Source organism: Rhea americana, unplaced genomic scaffold, assembly GCF_003343005.1.
Source record: "Rhea americana isolate MKP2758 unplaced genomic scaffold, rheAme1 scaffold_60, whole genome shotgun sequence".
In the NCBI taxonomy this organism is placed as follows: Eukaryota; Metazoa; Chordata; class Aves; order Rheiformes; family Rheidae; genus Rhea; species Rhea americana.
The window spans coordinates 4,911,024-4,934,570 of NW_028186757.1; the positions used below are offsets into that span (position 1 = coordinate 4,911,024).

General features: G+C 38.2%; 1 protein-coding gene across 1 annotated transcript in view; it reads right to left on the reverse strand.

Annotated features, from left to right (window-relative positions):
- Window positions 1-23,512, reverse strand: part of GRIA2 (glutamate ionotropic receptor AMPA type subunit 2) — an 89,914-nt gene extending 66,402 nt beyond the window's left edge. The window contains exons 1-2 of the mRNA XM_085319895.1: window positions 23,157-23,512; window positions 22,708-22,848 (exon numbers count right to left, since the gene is read on the reverse strand). Coding sequence (XP_085176021.1) covers window positions 22,708-22,848; window positions 23,157-23,244 — 229 coding nt within the window. The 5' untranslated portion in view covers window positions 23,245-23,512. The remainder of the gene's footprint in view (window positions 1-22,707; window positions 22,849-23,156) is intronic.
- Window positions 23,513-23,547: the final 35 nt, after the last annotated feature.

The following is a 23,547-nucleotide window of genomic DNA, read 5'->3' on the forward strand; positions in this document are numbered from 1 at the left end:
TATGAATGATTTATATCATTGATTTAGGTTGTACATTAAAATATTGCATACATATGCTTCATTATAAAGTTGCTAAAATCAAAAGGAGGTAGGATTTTTCTTTTGCTTAAAAACATAAAATATTTTATCTTGGTTTTGTTACCAGTTTAAGAAGGTGGAATATGTTGTAAAATATCATAGTTGGGAAAATGATCTGTCAAATCACACAATTAATGAATTACTTGCCATAAATAGTCCCAATTATTTGAGCTTTCAGAGAAATATAGTACTACATTCCTGAATTCCAATGCTCAATTAGATGAATATCCATAAGAAATGTAAAACAGAAGTTCAGAGCAAAAAGGAGCAGGAATAAAAGAGAGAAGGTTAAGCAGCACTTTTGATGGTGAAAGGTTTAACCTGGTTCATCTTCCATTTTTGTCACTACTAACACACAAATATGGAGGATAAATGACCTTGTTTATGTAAATGTAACTATTCACAGCCTTCCTTGACAAATTCAAATGACAACCATGAAAGTCAAATTTTGAACAAGCATGTTCTAACTACCTTAGGCAAAATATATCTCAAACATTATTCATCCTTTATGTAAAAATGTGGCTTGAGCAATGTTTATCACACAGACTCCATTAAAATCCTTACTCTGTTTCAGGTTTTGGGGGATACTAATTTAGACTAAGATACTATATTAAAGTGGTGATTTAAACAATTATTTATTTAAAGAATGGTTTAATGGTTCATTTTCTTTTACTTTTGATCTCTTCCATGGGTTCATTTGCTCTCTTTAATCATGGAAGCCTTCTGATTATTACCGTGGTAGCACTGCCATAACTGCCAAGTTCTGCCTAGGCTGTCCAAACGGTCAGGTCCTTGACTGGAGCTGCCTACCAGTTTTGTACAAAATCAAGACAGTAGAGATGAATGCGACTGCAAGACCTCATAAGTCACTTTCCTTTAGAGCAGGACCACATCTTTGACCCACTGGCATCTTCTACTAGACACTTTCACCAGTCATGAAGGACTCTTATGTCCATAAAAGGAGCTGAGCCCAAAGAGTGAAAGCTGTAATATTAAATGACAGAAAGCCATGAAAACTGTCTTTCGGCACTAATATACAGAAATGAAGGATGTTTCATCTGCGAGAGCATGCCTTTGTTCAGAGGTTTTGAAATGCACATTAACGTTATGCCTTTATCTAAATCATCTTAATTTTCTCTGCACAGACCACCTCCAAGTACAAAAGAAAGTCTTTAACCTACCCACTATCATTAATGGATGTTATGCTGCAGTTACTACATGACATTTGCCATACCTTTTATTAAATGTTTTTCCTTATGTTTAACCATGCCCAGTATTATAACACAGAGTGATATTTGAAAAAAATCCTTTCTCAGTATCTTAAAATAATAATATAATCTTTTATCCAAGAATTTCTATTTAAAGAGATATTACCTCCATGTATTATACCAGAATTAGTAACATTTTCGATTATGACAGTGTAACTCTACTGTGGATACTTTTATTCTCCAATTCCCCTTAAGAAATCAAGCCTTCGTTATAAGTAAAAAAAAACTTAGCTGAAGTATTAGACTTGCTTTCAAAGGCTGTAATAAAGGCCACGCAGTCACAATGTTAATTGGTGGTCTAAAAGGTAAATCAATACACTATAGGCTAGATCAAAGACAACCCATGCCCTAACATTCTTATAGCAGACTGTACAGTTCATAGGCTTTTTTCAGTGCCCTTAGATGTATCTTGTCTTATTCCACAATGTGAAGATATTTATGATGAGAATGACTTGTGTTACTATAACTTCCTGTAAGTAAAGAAAAAGAATGCACAGAAGAAAGGCAAAACTTAATTGCAAATGGAAGACAGAAGTAGATGAAACAGGAGAAAAAGTGAGAGAACTCCTGTGAAAGCTAAAGGCAAAGCCAAGAAAGGATAATTACATAATCATTACTGGAAAAGTGCGATTTATCCAGTTAAAAGACTTCATTGTATATTCGTTATTGTTTTCTCATGCCAGACGGTTTAATTGTTGAAGAGGCAAAGAACTCTAACGTAGGGCTAGGCAACCTTTGGTCCTGACACTGAAAGTGGTTGAGTTCCTGCCATATTAAAGGACAAAGAAAAACTGTAGTGCTTCCAGTTGAAGACCTCCAAGAACAGCAGCTTCTCAGCAATGACACAGCATTCCTCCCAGTTATGATACGGAATGAGGATAACTATAAGGGACTTACTCTCTTAAACAGTGCAGAAGAAACACCCATTCTATTTGGTAATGATACACAAGAAAGCAGTGCCTTTGCTTTACAATACAGGAAAATAAAAGACTAGCCTGCGTCATGACACCAGTATCATCTAGATGAATCACACTAGCAGGATTAAGGAGGACACCACATTACAGACTGGGTCAACAAGAGTACAACAACAGTAAAATGTTTTTCTAGATTTCTAAGTAAAGCACATAGCAATAAAACCAATAATGGGACCAAAACTTTAAAAATCATCAGAATTAATAAAAGTCCTTCAATGAGTGACTCTTACAACAGAGGAAATTAAGACTTCTGTTTGTGTTCAAAAGCATACTATATCTGTCTATCTACCACTTGAACATCAACTCTACAAATGCAGTGACAGCACTGAATCACCACTACTATCATTATCTATGTATTCTTTAATGGAGAACCATTTCCCATGTGTGGCACATTTCAGCATAATTTTAATAAAAAATGGAGGCATTACTGAGTGGTTCAGTTGAGTGGTTTCAATCAGAGAAAAGAAAAGAGAAAAAAATCACAGGTGTAATGTGAGTAGAACTCAGACATAATTATTCTAGAAACACTGCAGCCTGTGTCGGTGATCATATCACCAACAAATCCCTGCAACAACTGCTCAATCCAGCTACTATCAGGTCAGTCCAGCTAGTTAGAGCAGAATTGCAATGTTTTTAAATACCCTTTTGTGAAGACAGGGCTTGCAGTGAATTTGGCCTTTCTTGGTATACTGCCTATATTCCAGAGAAAAGGAGTACGAAAYACTAAAAGGACTGACAGAAGAAGTCGTCACTGATGACAATCTAGTACATGACAGTCTCATAAAGGAACCCATCAAATTTATTTAAACTCTAACTCATAGAATGTAGAGTATGTCAGCCTTTACCAAACCACAGCAAAATGCAGATCACGTCAGAGCAAGTTAATTACAGGAAGGGGGCATTAGGTCAGATTCAAACAGTGTGAAAGAGAAAGCCGGTAAGGGCATCAATCTCTTAAACAGCACAGGCAATGCTAAACTCCCTGTCAAGAATTTTATCTACATTAGCAGAAATTCACAATGGGTTCTGAAAACTAGGAACTAAAGAAAGGGAAAGTGATGACAAGTCTTCAACAGGGTTCTCAGTAAGGTCTTTCAAAATATGAAGCCTCTATCACCCTAAAACATTACAATAATAATAAGGAAATTATATCAAATGATACTCACAAGCAGGACTTGGTGTAACATGCTTACAGACAGAAACTCCACTAGTAATATAGACTGAGAAATCTAGCACCAATGCAGCCATACTATGCTCAGATAAAAAAYAGAAATTAGCTATTTCTATTTCAATAGCCATTGTTTTCTATGTCAGAAATTTCATTAGTATGTACACAGCGGCACTGCAATAGTGCCACCGATCATATTCTTGGCAAACCACTAGCTCCTGCAGCGCCAAGATTTTACTACATGATCTTAGAGATACAAATGTATGACTTGAAAGTGATATACATTCTGGAGAGAAATTCCTGACAGAGATCTTCAGTCACTCAATTTTCTAGAAAGACCAAATACAAAAGAGAAGAAAACTACGGAGAAGAAAGTACTTRAGATTACAAAATACCTGCTAGTATCTGAAATAAGCTAGCAGAAAAACAAAAGTGAGACTTGAGACATAAAACCCTCTTGAAGAGAATAATGAAGTGACTACAAAGAAAACAATGCATTTCCAGGCTAGCCAGATACTACTTCAAAAGTAAAAAATAAAAATAATTGAGTAGAGAATGGACTAATGGAGAAAAGAAGATAAGAATYTTAAGGAAAATCTGCCCGAATATTCTAGACAACCTCAGCAACTGATCTGTTTGAACCTGGAAGAAATCAGTGAGTCTCACTTAGCAGATTAAAGCAATTAGCAGGTACACCTTCTGCTCCTCTTTCACATGTCACCAACAGAGAGTGAATTCTGACCAGCAGGCCAACAAAATTTGGGAATATGTTCTAGCATTAGGAGGGAAGTATAGCAATTAAAGCATCCATTACTGATGTGATATCCAAGAACACAAATTCGACAAATTTAATTCAAGCCCAATTACAAGTACTAATTCTGAGAGGRTGGGATAAGTCTGTTTCATATTTCTTTTCTGTTTTATTGCCTGCTCTGCCTCTAGTTATCTTTGTGAAACCTTTTAATTAGCTTCTTTTCAGAAAGGAGGAAGTAAAATTAAATTTCTCCTAGACTGAATTATTATTGGTCAAGGTTTCACACTGCATTTGTAGTGTCTAAAAATGGAACTTGAATTAGCAGAAAATACAGCTTCAATTTGTATACTCCATCTTACTCCAGCACTCTTTTCTAGATGCTAGGTATTTTTTTCCTTTGTCTTCAAGGTCTGTCAAAAGATACTGCTAAACCGAGGTCAATATGAGAAGCTGATGAAAATACCAAAAAATAACTTGAATTCTTCCTAGAAAATGAGAAATGGAATCAGAACTTCCACTTAGTTTACTTGCAACATCCCCCCAAGACTGTTTTCCCCATAAGCATATTCATAACTAATATACAGACAATAGTGCAACCAAGAAAATATAGAAGTTACTGATGTCAACAATAGATGATAAAGTACTATTCATAATTCCTCATAAAACAGGCAGTAACTTTATCACTAAAATGTTTCATGATCCAGTTACAGATCAACAACATGTGATTAAAATTGAATTCAAAGTAGAAGTAATATTGGTTAGGAGAGGAGAACAGTTTGAGTTTCTCAAAGTAAAAGGTCATATTTTATCTATATGCAAACATACAGATCTTATCATTCTGAAGTTTAGGGGGTTGTTAGATTATTTAGTTATGATTTCTTTTTCCTGAGAGTATCTCCACTTTCAACCATTTATTGTTTGTTACGAGATATTCTTCCATCCTGGTGGGGACCATCTGCCATCTCTGTATAAACACATTTACAGTTAGTGAAAGACACAGAGAAACAGTACCTCCAGCCCACAAGTTAGCAGGATGTCACACCTGCCCTTCTCATTCAATGCGGCTTCCCTTAACAAATTGCATGAAACTAAAGGATTCAGTTACTGTATCTTCAATGAGAATAATGAGAAGTCACTGGGGCTCAAGATATCTAAGATGATACAAAATCTGGTAGGAAGCCTTCAGTAAAAACTCCATTCATCATTAAAAAAGGGTACTACAAAGAGAACATTCGTGAAAGAGAAGGAGCTTCTCYTTCTTGTGGTAGAACACAAGATTCTGCAGAAACCCCTATGAACAACATGTTTTTTACAATATAAGATAGATTCAATTCCCTTGTTCTTTGCTGCTAGAGACATCTGATGACAATAAAGGAATAAAAATGATAAAATCCATCTGAAATTTTACCATTGGAAAATAGAGAGGCATTTTAGCTGAAGAGATAAAGGGTTAATCATTTCACAGATTATACATCATAGAACTCAAACTATAACTCACGCTTTGGAAGACTTGTATTCCATGGACAGAAAAGGTCTCATATTCAAGATCTATTTTGCAATATTCTTGACTTTATTTTTTACTTTTTTATTATTGTGAGTTTATTGGTGGCTGCCTTTAATCAGTTCAAATCCCTTTACGTCACCACTTGGAAACTTAGTTTTAAATGTAAGTTAGAAATATTCCTTAAACAAGTTGAAGTTTATACCAGCTCTTAAACATATACATCAGACAAAAATGAATGCTCCATGTTTTGTGTATTCTTCTGTGTTCTTCCCCAAAGGAGAACATTTATAAGAGTTAATCTGTTATTTGGTATTAAGGATGAATCCTTAACAGTCACAAGAAATGGCCCTCCCATGCACCTTTTCTTATCCATGAAAAATTTCTCTAGGGTTGTTTTCCCTCACTTATTAGAAAGGAATCAGTGTCAAAACAGTGAAATTTTCTGTCAAATCCAATATTTGTTTTCTCACCAGCCCTCAGGAAATATAGACTCATTTCCCGTTCTGCTGTAGACACTCATTATGACCTTGAGTAAATAATCTCCCCCCACCCTCCTTTCACTGTATTTGGAAAAGAGCAAAAAAGTTCATCTGTCTTCACTGTATATTTCAGTTATGAGTATTTTGGGCCAAGGACTGGCACTTACAATACAGCTGTGCAATGCTTAATATAATAAACCTGCAATTACTCCTGGGACATCCAGACACGAATGTAAAGTAAATGATGCAAATGATGGTCTGCACTACAAACTAGTTCTTATTTACACTTACTGAAGAGTTCTACCATGAAATTGTTTGCACAGCTACTAAAAGTGCAGCAATCACTGTTAATATCTGCTTACAAATAAAGAAGTATTTACAGGCTTTTGGAACACAAGGCAAAGTAGTCTCAAATTAGCAATTCTTCATATTACAGCAATCTGATGCAAAAAAAGTAATTGATAAAAAAGGCTATGCAGTTCAAATCCCTCAAAATTACTCCCAGATGCAGCCCAGTCTAAATTTAATGTCTCAAGTGCTCTAAACTGCCTCTCATCACCTTCACTCCCATCGTCACCAGTGTTTGATACACTTGAGGAAATGGAAAAAAACTGGAATCAATACCAGGACTTCAGAAAAAGCACTGATACACAATCAGATTTTAAGTCTCTTATGTACAGTGACTTAAAATGCTGTGATTAGTAATGGTGCAATTTATGCGAGGTGATTAGGCATATGATTTATATCTCATTGATAATAGTGTGAATTCAAAATCAGGATCCTCAACTTCATAGCTGATTGTTTCATGTTATGTTGCAAGTTGACTGCTAGAAACTTTTCCTTTTCCGTTGCTCTTCCCTAAGGATAAATATTTAAGCTTTACATTTTATCCTGGAGTAAATATACATTGTTAAGCTTGTGCAAAAAAAGAATTAAATCTTTCAGAAAATAAGGTAATGGAAACAAACAAACAAAAAAGTTTGAAGRCAAAGTCCACTTTAAAAATCAGCTCACTTTTAAAGCCTCATTTGAAAAAAGGGCTGTCTTTAAAGATATATATGGCCTTGAAACCTACCAAACAGTACTGCAAATAAGGGACTGATACTAAAAAATCCTCAGTACTACTTTTGCTTTTCTTGAGGAGAAATATCAAATCTCAGACTGGAATTATGCACCACTGTGACAATTAACACAGAACTCTCAGAAAAATGTAAACACTGCTGTTCACATTCAAGATGAAATTAGACCCARTAAAACAATCAATTTTTTGTATCAAATATTTCACATCTCTTAATGCTTCACAAGGTGGAATACAGCAAAACAAACAACAGAACAGTGTTCTTAAAATAGCAATGCATTTTTTTTTCTCCCAGAAAAAGCATCWTGTCTATAACTTATACATGGATTGAACTTGGCAGCGTGAGCATCTGAAACAGGCTCGAGGGTTTGCAATGCCACCTTAATGCACTGCTAGAAGGTAACGCTAATAAGGATTCCAGAAAAGCACAGGAAGAAACTGCATTCAGCTTCCCTGAAGGACCCATCACAGCACATTGAGAATGCTTTGTCAAAATGTGTATGAGTTTCTTGAAACCATGGCAACTTCTTTGTTGCTGTTAGGAAAGCAACGTTTTGCCTTCCTCTGGAGATTTCTTTCTATTAAATTAAATGTAAAGACAAATCTATTAAATTTACTTTGCGTTTTGTAAGTATCTTCTTTCGCACACTATCAAAGACATGCACACACRTGTATATTGATTCCTATTTTCAAATATTCCAGAGCAACAGTTAAGCCATACATGGAGAATRGCAAGACAGATACTTCTGCCACCTCTCTGTACTCATAATTCCTGAAGTGGATTGCAGTCGATCTGGTACACTGGCATGAACTCAAGCCTGTCTTTAATTATGTCGGGTTGATGGCACTTGCCACCTTAGGGCTGCTATGCTATTCCAAAGTGACGCATTCCTGACGTGTCCCTATTCGCTCTTGTCCACAATGTACTTCTGACACATCATGTCTTCTAGAAGAGGGATGATACGAGCAGGAGACAAACCAGGAAAGAGTACCTTAAGTCATCTGCAATATGTCCGGGGAATCCCTAATATCCCCAAATAGTGAATACAATAGTGGTAAACTGCACTATAAATATACTTGTAAACACGATGGGCCATTACACATTCTGCAGGCCCACTGACAACTAACTGGACAACTCACATCCAAATGGCTAACCACTCTTCCCTTCAAAACAGTGGCCTCCTCCAGATTGCCTACTGCAAACAGCTCCTGGCTGGGCTCTTCCTAAACCATGTCTGGACATTGGCTGAGGGAGTGCTAACTGGCACAGACCAAAACCTGTGGTACTGAGATAGCAGGAGTAACTTAGGATCTAGCCTACTACATGATAATATCTTGCAAGGCATTATCAGTAGTCAGAGAACACTACTTGCAAGTTGAAAAATAAATAACAGAAAAGTTTATCTTAAAGGTGAAACTACTCATGCTAGTCAGATCCTAAATGAAAACTCATAAAAATTTTAACTACATCCACTCACTATGAATCACCATCATATATCCTTTCATAATATATTATTTTTATATGCTATGGAAAAGTGAATATATGAATATAAGTTTATTATTCTTCCACTTTTAGAAATAACTTTAAAATTACATGACGCCAAACATACTCAGTTCAGAGAGAAGGGTTACTGATCTCCTCAATCCCTTCACACTATATATGAGCAGAAAACTCAGTCACATTGCTGATGATTTAATTGAAATTATTGCTTAAAAATGGAACTATAGTTTATCGTGATTTATAACTAGAGGTAATACAAAATTAATGATTTCTCAAAAATGAAACTTCCATGAAATTCATTATGAGGGGAAGATAATGGGAAGAAAGTAGCAATCCTTAAATCCTCTAAGCTTAAATCCTCCCAGAGTATCAGGGGAGTCCTGATGGTTTGACATGCCTCCATCATAGCTGCATCACAGCTATCTACAATAGTAAAACAGTCTGCACTCAAGGTAATTCGTATACTGAAGAGAAAGGTCAGGAAACATCAAGAAGAAAGAATTGAGGATGGAAGTAAAACCTGGAAATAGACTATATTGAGAAAGAGAAAAAACACTACAGTAAGAAAAGCGGATGGATACAGAAATATTTTCACATGAGAGAAACAAAGAGTATCTCAGAGAAGAGAGAGGTGCTAGAGTTATAGACAGATGTATGGTTAAAGATTCAAAGATAATGAATCTGAGAAAGAATAGTTTAAGGTAATTTAGCAGGCGCTCTCCCTAATCTAGTCTGTTCAAAAAGATTTCTCTTGATCAAATCACATTTTCAAATAAATCTTCAGAAGAATATTTCACTATGTATTGAAAAAAAGCAATGGTTTAAAGAAATTTCTATTTTGAAAATTCCCAGAATTACTAAAATTTTAATAAATTATAGCTAACTTAGGCCAACCAGTTGGCATATCCCAATTAATTATTAAGAACCAGTAATGTTGCTAGCTAAGCAAAATACCTAAATAAACTTCAAGATTTTAACAAGGACTGTGTGTTCTGCTGTCCCCTCAAATCCATCCTTCCTCATGGGAAAGAAATGCGGACACTCGACTCAGAAGGAAAGATGGTGCACTCTGGTACTTGATCTAAATCATCTCACAAYTAGGATTACAGCATCAGTGTTTTAGTAGTATAACACTTACCATTTCATTCAACAATCGGTGAATTCTCTGTAATGCTTATTTATAAGCATTTCTTAATTTAAAACTCTGAATGTTTTCCATATATTCTGGTTTTCATAATTACATAGGTGGGCTAAAAAGTGAGGAACTGTTTTCAAATGCATGGGGAATGCTGGGCCAAATCTTGGGGATCACAACCCTGCTGAGCCTTTACAATTCAAGATCACTGTTGCTGGCATACTAGGTACTCTGGACTTTTCAGGATTCAGCCCTATAGTAGCTGTCAGAATGAGTTAGATCAACAGAAAAGACTTTGAGAGAAAACCTAGAAACCTATTCCTGAGGGCTGCATAAGATTTTGCAATCACTATTATTTCATTGCCTGTAAAGAAGTAGAGACACACCAGAAAAAGCCTCTTCTATTTATTTTTGTTTTGATGTGCTTGCTTGTTATTCAATAGCACATCGCTTCAGTTATTCGCACGAGTTTTCTGACTTCCAGGTTTAAATTGCTCACTTTTCAYGCTATGTACAAGGAATCTGGTTCTTGACAAGGCCGTTTTACTTGTCTGCAACCTTGTTTTTCCTGGAAAGTTTTGGCTTACTGTTTCTACATAATTAATGAAAAAGTACGCATACTATACAGCACATATAATGTGCCTCTAAATGGTGATAAGAGCACGAAGTATTATCCTTATGCATTTTACCCTTAAATGGAACTTCCATTCTTAGTGCTCAGTCATCCAGGCCCACCCCATTCCAATCGCCCTCCCAAAAAAAGGAGGAATAACCTGAGTGCTTTATTGCTATACCTTATTTTCCCCTTTTTAAAAATGGAGCAGGGAATGAAGTAATCATTCTCTACATGAAGATTATATCTAAATAAACAATGCCTAGAAACTCCTAAAAACAATTCCTCTTCTCCTTTTCCAACAAGTTCCTTCAGCAAGGAGTGACTTTGGATAAAATGGATGGATCACTGGGTTCTGTCATATGAGTGAGAAAAGCACATGCAGAGTTGAGGAACATTCATGGAAAACATCCTGTCAACAGCATCCTGTTCTTTAAATTTAATGCCTATTAGCTTAAATGTCCATGAATGCAGCTGCTGTGACAGCTAAACACGAAGCAATCTATCCACACAGCAAAAGATGAACTTATATAGAACTGTACGGCTCAAACACACTACCCCATATTTAGCATGAACAATTTTACTCTAATAAGAAATCTGAAGGTTATTACATCCAGGAAAAGGGCAAACCTGATCCTACAACTGATTATCTCTTTTCACCCMCAGATCTCCTCCCCATCCTGGGCCCAGATGTATTCCATAAAGATAAGGCTAAATGCGAGCCTCTCTTTTCCATCATCTTTTGAGCTCCCAGACTCTCACTACACCGCTACACTCTACATCATTAGGCTATTTCAACAGAAAGGTGGAAGAACTGCACATCCTACAGAGTACCATACAAAYGGATGGTTTAAATCAATAGCTGAGAAAGAATCTGCTGGCCATTACTCCCACTTTTTCATCTCAGAGCTGTGGTCAGGAGAGTGTCCAAGAGAGAAGAGGAACAGTTTCAGYTTGAGCGCATCAGTTCAGAAGCTTCTCTTTGTCTTTCCTTACCAGCTGATTTAATGACTTTTCCATTAGGTACTAAATGTTGCTGATTTCATTCCTACGTATCTAATTCTTCCCATTCAATGCAGGTAATAGATGCCTCCAGCTTTGCTCCTTTCCTAGACTCACATAAGTTCCCAACCTTTACATGTCACAGTGCTATGCACCACAGTTTCCAGCTTGCTTTGGAGACTAGTCTATAATAGCCTACTTTGAAGAAGAGAACTGAGAAGTGACCAGAGCTGGAAGGAATCACAGCAAGTATGCCATGCCTTCAAGGCTTACAGAACAAAGTTCCCAGAATCTGAACTGCTATGTGCACATCCTACCTCTAGCTTAGGAGTGTGAAAGGATGCTTAAGACGTATTTGAACTGAATGAGAATCCTTTTCACAAAATAGATCCTTTTCCCACAATAGCAGTAGAGCATATTGCTTCCTTKCTTGTCAAGCCATGTTGTCTCTCCTTTGGTCTGTTAAAAACATTTAGGGACCTGCTTTGGGAGGCGATGAGATCTCTCAAGCTCTAATACAGAAGACATTCACTTTACATCAAACACCATCATTTCTGTCACCCAACTGACCTRTACCCTAAACAGAAATGGAGAGCCCCTGAGCAAACAGTTCTTAACAAGGTTGTACCTGAAGATGTAGAATACAGTTCTAATAAAAGATGTACTACAGTTTCTGAACAGATAATTTTGGTATATTTAGTTGGTTGGTATGGATGAAAGGAAGAAAAGGAAGCTTATGGAATAAAAATCTAGAAATTTTCTGAGAGAAGAAAAAAAAAAATTTGGACCAAAGCATCCCAAACACATTTAAATTGCAGTGCACAAAAATAAGCACGTTGGTAAACGACCTGTAGTGATACAACTAGGCTAACGCTGTTCCTGCACGCACAGTTAGTTTCTCCAGGAATTTTAAAATGACAGGCTTGCGATGAGGTTGAAAATCATTTTTATTTTTAGTAAATAAAGATAATTTTAGAAGCATAAGTTTCTTCCAACAGAACCAGCAATGTATCAAAACTAAATAATTAGCACAATTACTTTCAGTCTCTTTAATAGACCAGAAGTAACAACACTTGTTTCTGAGAYCTGTTTTAAAAAACTGAAACTTCAGAATTAGAGCTATGTTATTAAAATATTTACTGAAATGAAGACAAACCCCACCCCAAAAATGCTTTTTTCATAATACATCTATTTTTTAAGGAAGTAGAGATTTTAGTTTGGAAAATAGATTCTACATGCTGCAAACTTTACATGTCCAGACATCAAGTAAGAATGAAATACTGCAAACTAACCAATACAAGTTTCCAGAATACAAGATAAAGTCAAACACAGGCTCAAGAAAATGAGATTACATAGAGCAGAAACCAGAAACTGTCAGTATTTGCAGCACTGAYGAAACCAGTATACTGATGGGTCCAAAAGGAAGTCAGAAACAGTTGCACATAGAATGGAAAACAAAAATCGTACAGTGAAGTGAGCCATTTTTAACATCTCCAGAAGAACAAAGCTAACAAGAAAAGCAGATGTGTAACTGGAGGCTCTTTAACCTGTTGGAGCCAGCACAGAGTATCCTTGAAAGTATACATTTATTTTGAATGACTAAATTAGAGTTTATTATGTCCCTGMTTTCTACTACAAATAGCAACTAATCATAACAGTATGCAACAGTTTAAGAGTCAGAGTTTCTGGGTGTTTAGAGGCATACTGTTTTCTCACAAGACTGAGGAAATGATTCAGGTTACTAAGTATATATACTGAGCACCACTTTGGACACTCTAGAATATCTCAGGCATCCACATAATAGCCTGCCAAATGTGATACAGARCTTATAAGAAAGGCGCAGCCTTCTGGAATAGCACCTGGAGATCACCCAGGATAGCCTGAGCACCACAAATTGGATCTTAAGATGTATTACTTCTAAGTAAATTTAAAGTGCCTCTAGAAACAGAGACAYTGAAGAACACAAATTACTCTGTTTTTATCATACAGAAATAGATGTAAAGAGATCACTTCAAATAAATATTCAATACTCCACTTGCTAGAGATTTAGTATTTGCACTCATATAGTTTGTTTACTTCACTTCTACAGTGGAAGTTCACCRGTGAGTTCTATAAAGTCAAACCAAACTCATTTTCCTAAAAGTAAAAAAGGAGTTAAGAAAAAATGAACCTTTCAAACTTACGCAAAGATGTTACAAAAAATAACATCCATGATCAAAGAAAAGGAGCAAATATTAAAGATTTTTCCTCTSCACTTACACAAGTAGAGACCAAACCTTTTTTCCTTTTTTTTTTGATCTAAGCTAACAGTTCATATTTATATGAARTTAAAACATTTAAGGTTTCCATACTGAATCTTGTCAAAGCACTTCAGAAATGCAAGGGATTAATTCAAAATCTGGGTCACATAGATGCTCTAGTATTTTAGCACATTTCTAAAAATGTTTAATAGCCCTCTTTCCATAGTCAAAAAAATTCCACATTTATACAGAAGAAATAGCGTGAATTTAGGATCTGATTTTGCTCACAGTAGAATCAGTGGAAGCTTGATCATTTCACTAAGCAAAAACACACTCTGGTTTTATTATTCTGTTTTCCCAAAATATGGGATCAGATTTGCTGCATGGATGAACTGATTTGATTATTCAGTTAGTGTCCATGTTACAATTTAATCACTTTAAATTATTGCATGTTCACGAATTTTCAGGATTTCAGCATGATCACTTCTCACCAAATGAGCACACCTTAAAATGTGGCAGATGTAAGAATATGATTGAAATTAAAAACACACTTTTACTGCAATTTATAATATAAAGTAACTCGGCTCTCATCTATTTCCTCATTCCCTATATCTATAAATGTTTTCTAACATAACACAACTAACTGATGGTGTTTCCAGGTGCTCATTTAAAATGGCTTCTAAGAAGTTATGCCATGTATAAATCTGGCCACTTAATAGTTGTRATTGAGCAATTAATTCAATTAATACATTAGAATTTTCCTAACATTTTTGTTTTATTTTCTGCTATGCTTAATTTCCCCCTATGCTTAATCATAATAAATAACAATGAGCAGGAAACTGTCTTCCCCCAAAAAACCTAAAAGTTACTTTTGCCCCTTCCTGCATCAGGAYAAAAGTTAAGATTACTGAGATTTTTCACCAAAAAAAAATGAATAAAGGCAGGAAAAAGGAGAAGAGTGACAGAAAAAAAGAGAAGGAGACAGACCTCAAAACAAAACAGAACTCAGGGCATTCAACTGGGAAGTGAAAGATGAAGGGTTAAATTCAGGTTCTCTGCCTGACAAGGATAAGATATGAAATATCTGGGTTACATCCTGGATGAGTYTCCTAACAAGTCACTATGATTCTGGTGTGGATCAATCCTGCTCCTGCTATAAGGTACATCACTGTACTTTATGTAAGTATCAGCTTTGTATACACTCACCATGCAAATTATTTATCCAGCTTTCCAAATGTTACAGCTGGAATAAATGCCAATACTTCTGCACAAGCCACAGTCAGCCCTTAACTACAGGAAAAGTTGCTGTTTGCAGTTTCCCACATTTGTACCAAGAATTCCCCCTGAGACTATACTATTAAAGTGTTACGGAATTTGCTGCATTCATGTGAAGGAAAAACAAAACAAAACAAAAAACCACATCATTTTGGCTTGGAAGACATTTTGTCAAAAACACTTATAACTAGTACCAGTGAGGAACATCTTGAGTAAGCAGACTCTCAGGATCCTCAATTTCAGAGATTTATGAGATTATACAGAAACTACTCTGACTTGTTCAGAACTGTACAGCCTATTTCWTGAGCAATACTTGTAGACATTCTGAGWTCGTTTAYACATTCAATGGAATGCAACATGTTYGAATACTTTAGATTCATACCACACGGGAAGGTAAGATCACATTAGTGTTTTCATTTTATGGATAGAGACCAGCATCCTATAACAATCATATATATTCATAAAAGGCAGAAAAACAAGAAAAAATGAACTCTTTCTACATGCTGYAGAGCARTTGCAAAACCACTCTGAGCTCTCTAGTCCCATTGTTGAAATGACCTCTGAAAGCAGTCTTCTCACAGCATGGATCATGAGAAAATCTCCACATTACCTATCGGATTGCTGTTCAAATTACCTGTCATACTGAGTGCTTTGAAAGAATCAGGTACTTGCAATTTCCAAACTGTGTAAAGAAAATCAGTTCACACCATTTTCAATAAGCAGAGGTACGCTTTTCACCTTTAGTGGTATTTTAAACCTATCCGCATTTATACATTTCTGCTGAGAATAAATCACACTGGTACGACAGCCTTAACCACAGCAGTTTGAGAAAAYGCAGCATCCTCTTCAATCACAGTATTACGTAACTGAAGCTGAGACTGAACTGAAAAGGTTGGGTAGCATAGAGGGCATGCATTCAGATGTCTATTTAACATTTCATAGTTAGCCACTGTCCCACATTAAGGTTTGCAACTTTGTTACCTGTCGTGTGGGTCTGCATCCATAAGTTGAGCCAATATGAACATTTTACTGGAATTATGTCCCACTCCCATTTCCTTGGAAAACTATTTAGTAAAAAGATGTGCATTTAAAAACACAAACGGGAAAGTATTCTTTTCAGCACAGAAAGTGCAAGCACATTTACTTTCTGCAGTTAACTAACGAAGATACTATTTTGATGTGCAATAAAGCCCAGAAAGTCACTCATAGATTAGCTGAAGTGGTTGGTAATTCCGTTACAGAAACAGAACCCCAAGCATACAAAGCAATCACACACTGATTTAAGTTAATGAATACAGACTTCAACAGCGTTCTCTGATATAGAATAAAATAATAGCTTAGTGTTGAAATAAGACATTTTTTGTTCCTGAYTATGTCACCTTCAGTTGAACTGCATATAACATTTCTAACCTCAAAAAATCCTATTAATTTCTCTTAGTTAGCACTTTAGGAGGAGTTGTAGGGGGATGTAACAGCAACTGAAGCTGAAGCCTACCTTGCTGCAGAATGATAATGAATACCTTTTTATTGTTAAATTTTTTACACTCATGAAATGACTACCCAGAGATATGCATGTTAAATACCTGTATATGACAACAAAAACCAGGACAGAAATGTTAACTCTCTATGTATTTTCCAAATGGAAACCTTGGGAGAGGAAAGGTAGTTTCCTATAAACTGACTGATTTAGGAACATTTCTTAAAACAATGCCAAAAAAAAAGAAAAAAAAAAAAAGAATGTGTTAGGGATTCTTTTTTCTTAAAAAAAAAAGAGGGAGGCACAGAAGCGTTGCATTAGAACACCAAAAGTGCTTGACTCTGGACTTAGATTCAGAAAAATAAAGGAAAGTAAATAGTATTTCGAAAAAAAAATCTATGCCACTCTGTAATTGCATATTATAAATGACAATATTTTAGGCACAATATGAATTTGTTCAACATGTGATGGTTTAAAATATGCTTTTACTCCTTATTGTTTACCCATTGTAAAATAGACATCACTATGTTCATTTGATGCTTTTACTCACTCCTTACTTTTCATCTATATCATAAGGAATTAACTGTTGGAATGACTTACTTTTTAAATTGAAGTCCTTTTTCAAGTTAGCAAACTTACATCTAACGTATTCATAGCCAATGCAGACCTTTTAATGAACTCATTATAGAAAAACATGAAGGTTTTAAGACAAAATAATAATGATGCTATGCAAATAATTTTTCCTATAAAAATATTCAGACWTTTGTCTTACAACGTTTCAGAAACCTAGATGACATAAAGGAGTTAATCCCTCATCTGTAGTCTTCTAAAAGCAGATGCCACTGTATTCATGTTCTAATAAAGGTAATGTCAGCTACTAAATAATGGAAAAATCTTAATCAATTCAGAAATGAAARTTCCAGTTAACTGTCATACGAGAAGCCCTTTCATTAATACACATATGCATATATGTAATCTCATATATGCAAGTAAATCTTAGCTATTCAGGTATCTTTTCAGTATTATTTTCAGTCTGACCTGGCATTTCTTGGCTCCAGATGCAGAGACATTGGTTCCAGAATACGAGCACGAACCATTAATATAAAAAATTAGTAATTCATGCACTCAATTCATYCACAGAGGTGAGAACACTGAGTTAGAATGATAAATTATCTTACCAGTAAGAGCTCTGAGATAATCCTCTTCAGAAAATGGATTGTAGGGTTTAATCAATGTCCTGCTTTTCCTTTATGTGACATCCAAAATGAACTATTGTTCACCATACATATATACATGTGTATACACACTATGGGTTACATCCTCATTTCTCTTTCCTGAAAATTACTCCTACCAGMAGATATTAGTAAATTATTAACTTTCAGTATTTTACTTGAGCTAATTTTTTTTTTTTTTGATAATTTAAGCATGTTTTAGCAGAAGGTGCCTGAAAAAATAATGATACAGATTATCTTTATTTTTCACATAATGATAATAGAACAGGTTTTGTTTAATATGTTTTTAAAATAATAACATGTTCCTTCCTCARTAATTATCAACTGTTCAGGAAGAACTATAGCTGTTAAACATGCCTTAGTTCTCAAAACTATTTTGATAATGAGAAGCTTGATAGAAGAACTAACAAAAATAGCAGTAATAGTATTACTTAATGCAATGGCCTTTGTTTTCAACCCTGCTTAGTACAGCAAGTCTTATGTATGCAAGGACTAAAGTATATCCCTACCTACATGCATAGTAACATTTTATATATTAAATATAAACAAAAGAATACATAAGTATATTAAAAAGCTTGAGTGATACTTSGTTGACTTACGAGCTGGACTGATACATGCAAAGCTTGATGAATATGCTCCTCACAAATTGCTATTAAATGTAATTCACTTGAAAGTTTATAAAAATAAAATATGTATTGAAAAATATATTCCARAGAGTATGGCAGATATTTATTTCATGTATATATGACAACATTAATACAATAATCATAGTAAAAATTTGGAAAATCAAGYAGCCAAGCCAAAACCATCAAATTTATATCTTCCCACATTCTGGAGCACGGCTGTATGAAAATGCTCTGCAAGCCAGGAGTAAAGAGGTACAGCGATGATAGTGCAGTCACACAATAAATGATTCAGGTTTCTTTATGGATAGCTCTCAGGAGKAGAGGAAAGTTAAAATTTTGCTACAGAATAATTCTGAGGGGAGAAGTGTTYTGAGAGCAAGAAAAGCACATGAGTTCCTGATTTTGGCTACATGCTGGTCTTACTGAATCTTTTTTGTTATAGAAACCCATTTGATCTTGTCCGTTTTAATTACAATAGGGTACTAAACCTATTTCACAACTGCTTACTGAGCCTGAGCAACACTTTATAGTGCAAAGGAAATGAGAAGGACCAGAAATATGAACAAACCTAAGSATAAGCATTTAACAAATTCTTCTTTCCCTTCAATATCAGTTCTAACCATATACTGTGAAATATATTTGGGCTTAGTCCACAGTAACTTTAATTCAAATAAACAGATCTCAGTCTCTCCTTTATCTACAGGACACATTTTCTTGAGTTACTATTTAATTACTTTTCTAGTAGTACATTGCATGCTCTTCCTTTAAGAAAGCAATCTATAGCATCATATTCCAAAATGGCTGGGAAAAAACATGATTCAGAGTTGCAACATGCTAGATATTCATAAGCTTTCAAAGCTGGTGGTTGAAGATATAATGAAAGGATCTAAGGTTTATGCATGAATCAGCATCCCCTTGTCATAATGTCATGGTGCAGTGATCCCTGCAGAGCTGTGGGACTCGATTTAAAATGGAAATGCTCAACACTCTCTTGAGCCAGCAGGATTAAACTTTCAACACTCTGCATATATTACCTTTGTGCTGAAACTACTATAAGAAAAACCCATTACAGTTACTGAGGTTTTATAGTACTCCATTGGAAAACTCTCTTTAGGTGACTCCAGTATCCTTTCAGTGCAATAAAAATAAATAAATAAATAAATAAAAAAGTATGCATAAGTATTTAACACAACTACAACTGTTTGGGCAGGTGGACTTAAGGGAAAAGGATTTTATCTTCAACATTTTTTCCTCTTTGATTGTTTTGATGAAATTAACAATTTTGTTTTTAAATCTCATATTGCTGATGGTCAGCACTTCTTCAATTAGACTAGACTCAATTACACTTTACTGGACAGTACAGTCCAATTTTTTTGACAACTTCCAGTTCCAACCCATGAATTACCTGTACCTTTGCCCCAGCTGTTAAAAGCCAAAAAGCTTAGAATGAACTGCTTTGTTAACATCTGCGTTTACTACCTAGATTGTAATCCTCTGAATCACCAAGAATTATCAAAGAAGGATGAATCTAACCCATTTTTCTTTAAGGATGTAATTACAATCATGGCAGTGAACATCTCACTTAATTGTTCATCAGTCTGCAAAAAGACTGCACCATCTCTCAGTCAAAACCATGRAGCCTTCTAATGACACCACATCAAGAGTTATCAAACTACAATTAGATTCCAGCATTCACTCCTGATGACCTGCCAACACAGCTTTAACCAAGACTTACATTCACAATTTAAAATGACTATTTGTCATTGGGCACCTTACATGAATTAGTGCAACCTATGAGCTACAGCATTATGAAACAGAGCCTCCTTCATACATATCTTCTGGTCACCTTCAAATGACTTACTGAGTTAACTTACATTGTTTTAGACATTCCTCAGTAGCAGATGACCACTGTTCCCTTATTCTTTGGAAGTTCAGAAAATTAATTTTAAAGCAGTATCAGCAATACAACTCGTTTATCTAAAGACTGCTCTGTGAAGGAGATCAGGGCAAGCACAGATAATAAGTTTCAACTTTYCCATAAATAGTTTTAAAGATTTCGGGGAGGGAGGACGGTTTTTTATATATTTTTCCCTTGTTTAAGTGGCCAGAGTTGCACGCTGCAAGTTTCGGTGCTGCTGCAGAAGGTGCAGAGGCGCCCGCGGGCCCGGGGAGCAACCCGGACGGCGGCGGGCTGCCATCTGCCGGCCGCCGCGCTGCCGCCCTGCGCCGGGGCTCACCCGCGCAAACTGCCTGCCGAAAGCACTCTGCGGGGCGTCTAGCTGCCAGCGAGCACGCTGGGGCCGGGAGAGGCTGCTCTTCTTCTTCTCTTTCTTTTTCATTTTTTTTTTAATCAAAAGCAACAATATTTTAAGTTTAGATTTTACCAAATTTTTCGTTTTGCTTAGAAAGAAGCAGTGGCCTTTTTCTGCTCAGGCCAGTGTCCTATTAAGGTGAYGGTCCCAACTTCTGTCAAGGAAGATCACCTATCACCTTGTGGGAGTGAAAGATCTGGACAATTATTGAAGCATTTTCAATTTCAATTCTATATTATGCTACATTGCTGTAGTTTTTTATTACACTTGCATTGTTTAACCACTGCTGGTGCTGGACATACATTCTTTATGCACTATTCTRAAATAATAATCTGCAAAATTTTATTTTTTCAAGTAAGAACGAATCCAAAAGATGATAAAGGAGATGAAAACAGATGGATTGTCCTCATCTGTTTGTGCATGCAGTTCTGTGCAACCACCTGCTAAATTTTGTCTGTAATAGCAAATATTTGTCTTCAGAATTCCTTGTCCTTGAGTCAAACCTTTCTTGCAAGGTCATCAAGGAAATATTACATCTCTTTTTGGCATGTGCTTCACTGGTCAATCAAAACCAACTAACAGGATAACTGCAGTGACCCATCGGTGATGTCTTAAAACTGAGGCATCTTAAAACAAGTACCTGTTCACGCTTTAATTTGGTGCTCTTCAAACTGCTTGAAAATGAAAGCCTTGGACATGTAAGGAAAGGTAACCCAAAATGTGGGCAGTAACTCCCTTATGCTGGAAATCTCAAAGCCCATTGCTGCAGTCTATAGTCTATATGGGTCATCTAAATATTGTAAGACTTCTCCAGGGAAGACAGCTAAGCTCAAGAATGCACATGTGCGCGCACACACACACACACACACACACACACAAAACCGGATGGAGTTGGAGAAAAAATGTAATTCCTTTATTTTCTCAAAGATCAGGTGGCTGTCTCTAGTACAAGTAGAAAAAAAACTCTTCTGATTAAATTCTTTTCAGGATTTCACCAACTTCACAGAATAGAGAAGCACAGACAGACCTGTCTCACATTGTGCAGCACATCATCTAGACCACTAAGTAACACCTCCACCAATAGTCCCAGTAGCATATCCTGCAAATGCTAACCACATACAACTCCAGGTGCTGGAAACCCTCATGACCTAAAGAAACAAGAACTCCCCAAATGGCTCTCAAAGATTAGGAAAACAGCCTTACTCTGCCTGGTTACATGCTCTAACCTTTTTTTTTTTTTTTTCCCTCAGCTGTGTGTGAGCCCCATCTCTTACCCTCGTACCTGCCACTGCACACTGCCTGGGGTGCGCTCTGCACGCCTGCCCAGCAGGAGTGCCAAGAACCTCTTAGGCACTGCATATAGCATACCTGCCATAAGGCAGAGACGCCGGGAGGAGGGGAAAAAAGAGTCGCCAGGGGAGGAGAACTGCTCTCGCCGGTTGCCAACCTCCAGATCCACCGTGCCTGGCGCCTCGGGGGGCGCGCATCCCCCGCGGCTCCCCTGCGCTCGCCGGCGCCCCTCCGCCGCCAAAGCGGCTCTGCGCCGGGGGCGGAGGCAAAGCGCTCCGCGGCGGCGGCAAGGGGGCTCCTGCGGGAGCCGGGGGCGACGCGCTGCAACATGGAGAACGGCGACGCGTAAAATGGCTGATGCGCGCGGCGGGCGCGACCCCCGGCCCGGCCCGGCCCGGCCCGCCCGGGTACGCGCCGCCCGCCGGCCCGCCCCGGGGCGCTGGCGGGAGCCGCGCAGCCTTATGTAACGCGCGGGGCGAGGCGCCGCGGCGGGGGCGGCAGGAACCATTTTAAACCCGTGCCAGATCGGCGAGCGGCACGGAGGAGCCCCGGCGAGGGGGAAGAGGGGGCTGCTCGCCTCCCGCCCCCGCCCCCTCCCGACGCCGGGGCCGGCCGCGCTCCGCACCTGCTCCGCGGCGCCCAGCGCAGCCCAGCGCAGGCGCCGCGCTCCCGCGCTCCCGGCAGCGGCGCCCGTTACTCACAGGCATTGGTGACGGCGAAGCTGTTGGCCACCTCCAGGTTGTCGATGTGGGGAGTCAGCCTGAACTCCGAAGTGGAAAACTGAACCATGCCTACCCGAAACGCACTGTATTCCTGATCGGCGCCCCTGGGAAACAGCCCCCCTGCAGGGAAACACATACACACACACACACACACACACACATCAGAGCCGGCAGCGGCTCGCCGCGCTGCCGCGGCCGCGCGCAGCACAGCGCCTTGCCGCCACCGCCACCCTCCTCGCCCCGCCGCCGCGGCGGAGCCCGGGAGCGCGGCGGGACCGGCCAGGGGCAGGGCGAGGGGCTGCGGGGAACCGCCGGCCGCCGCTTTCGCAAGGGAGCGCTGGCACCCGCGGCGCGGCGCGGCGGTGACACCGGCGGGGCTGGGGCGAGGGAGGGCGGTGAGGGGCAGACCGAGGTCCCCTGGCACCTACCGATTTGTATGCTGTTAGAATTGACCCCCCAGATCAGTCCCCAAAACACAGGCGCCAGGAAGACAGAAATATGCATAATCTTTTGCATTTCCAGGAAAAGTAGAGCATCCACAAAGCCACGGAAATATCCCTGTCTTCTTTCTCTGCCTCCTTCTCCGCGGGGCGCGCTCGTCAGCAAATTAGATCCGCTGCGCGTCGGGCGAGCAGCCGGAGGGAGCAAGCCGACCACGGGAGAAAAGAAACGAAAATCACCCTGGGCGGGCGGCAGGAGTCGGAGGAGCCTTTGCCCACGCCGCCGCGGAGAGCTGCTGCTGCTGCTGCTGCTGCTGCCGCCGCCGCCGCCGCCGCCACTCTGGTCCTCGTCCCGGCTCCGGAAATAACGGGGATGGCC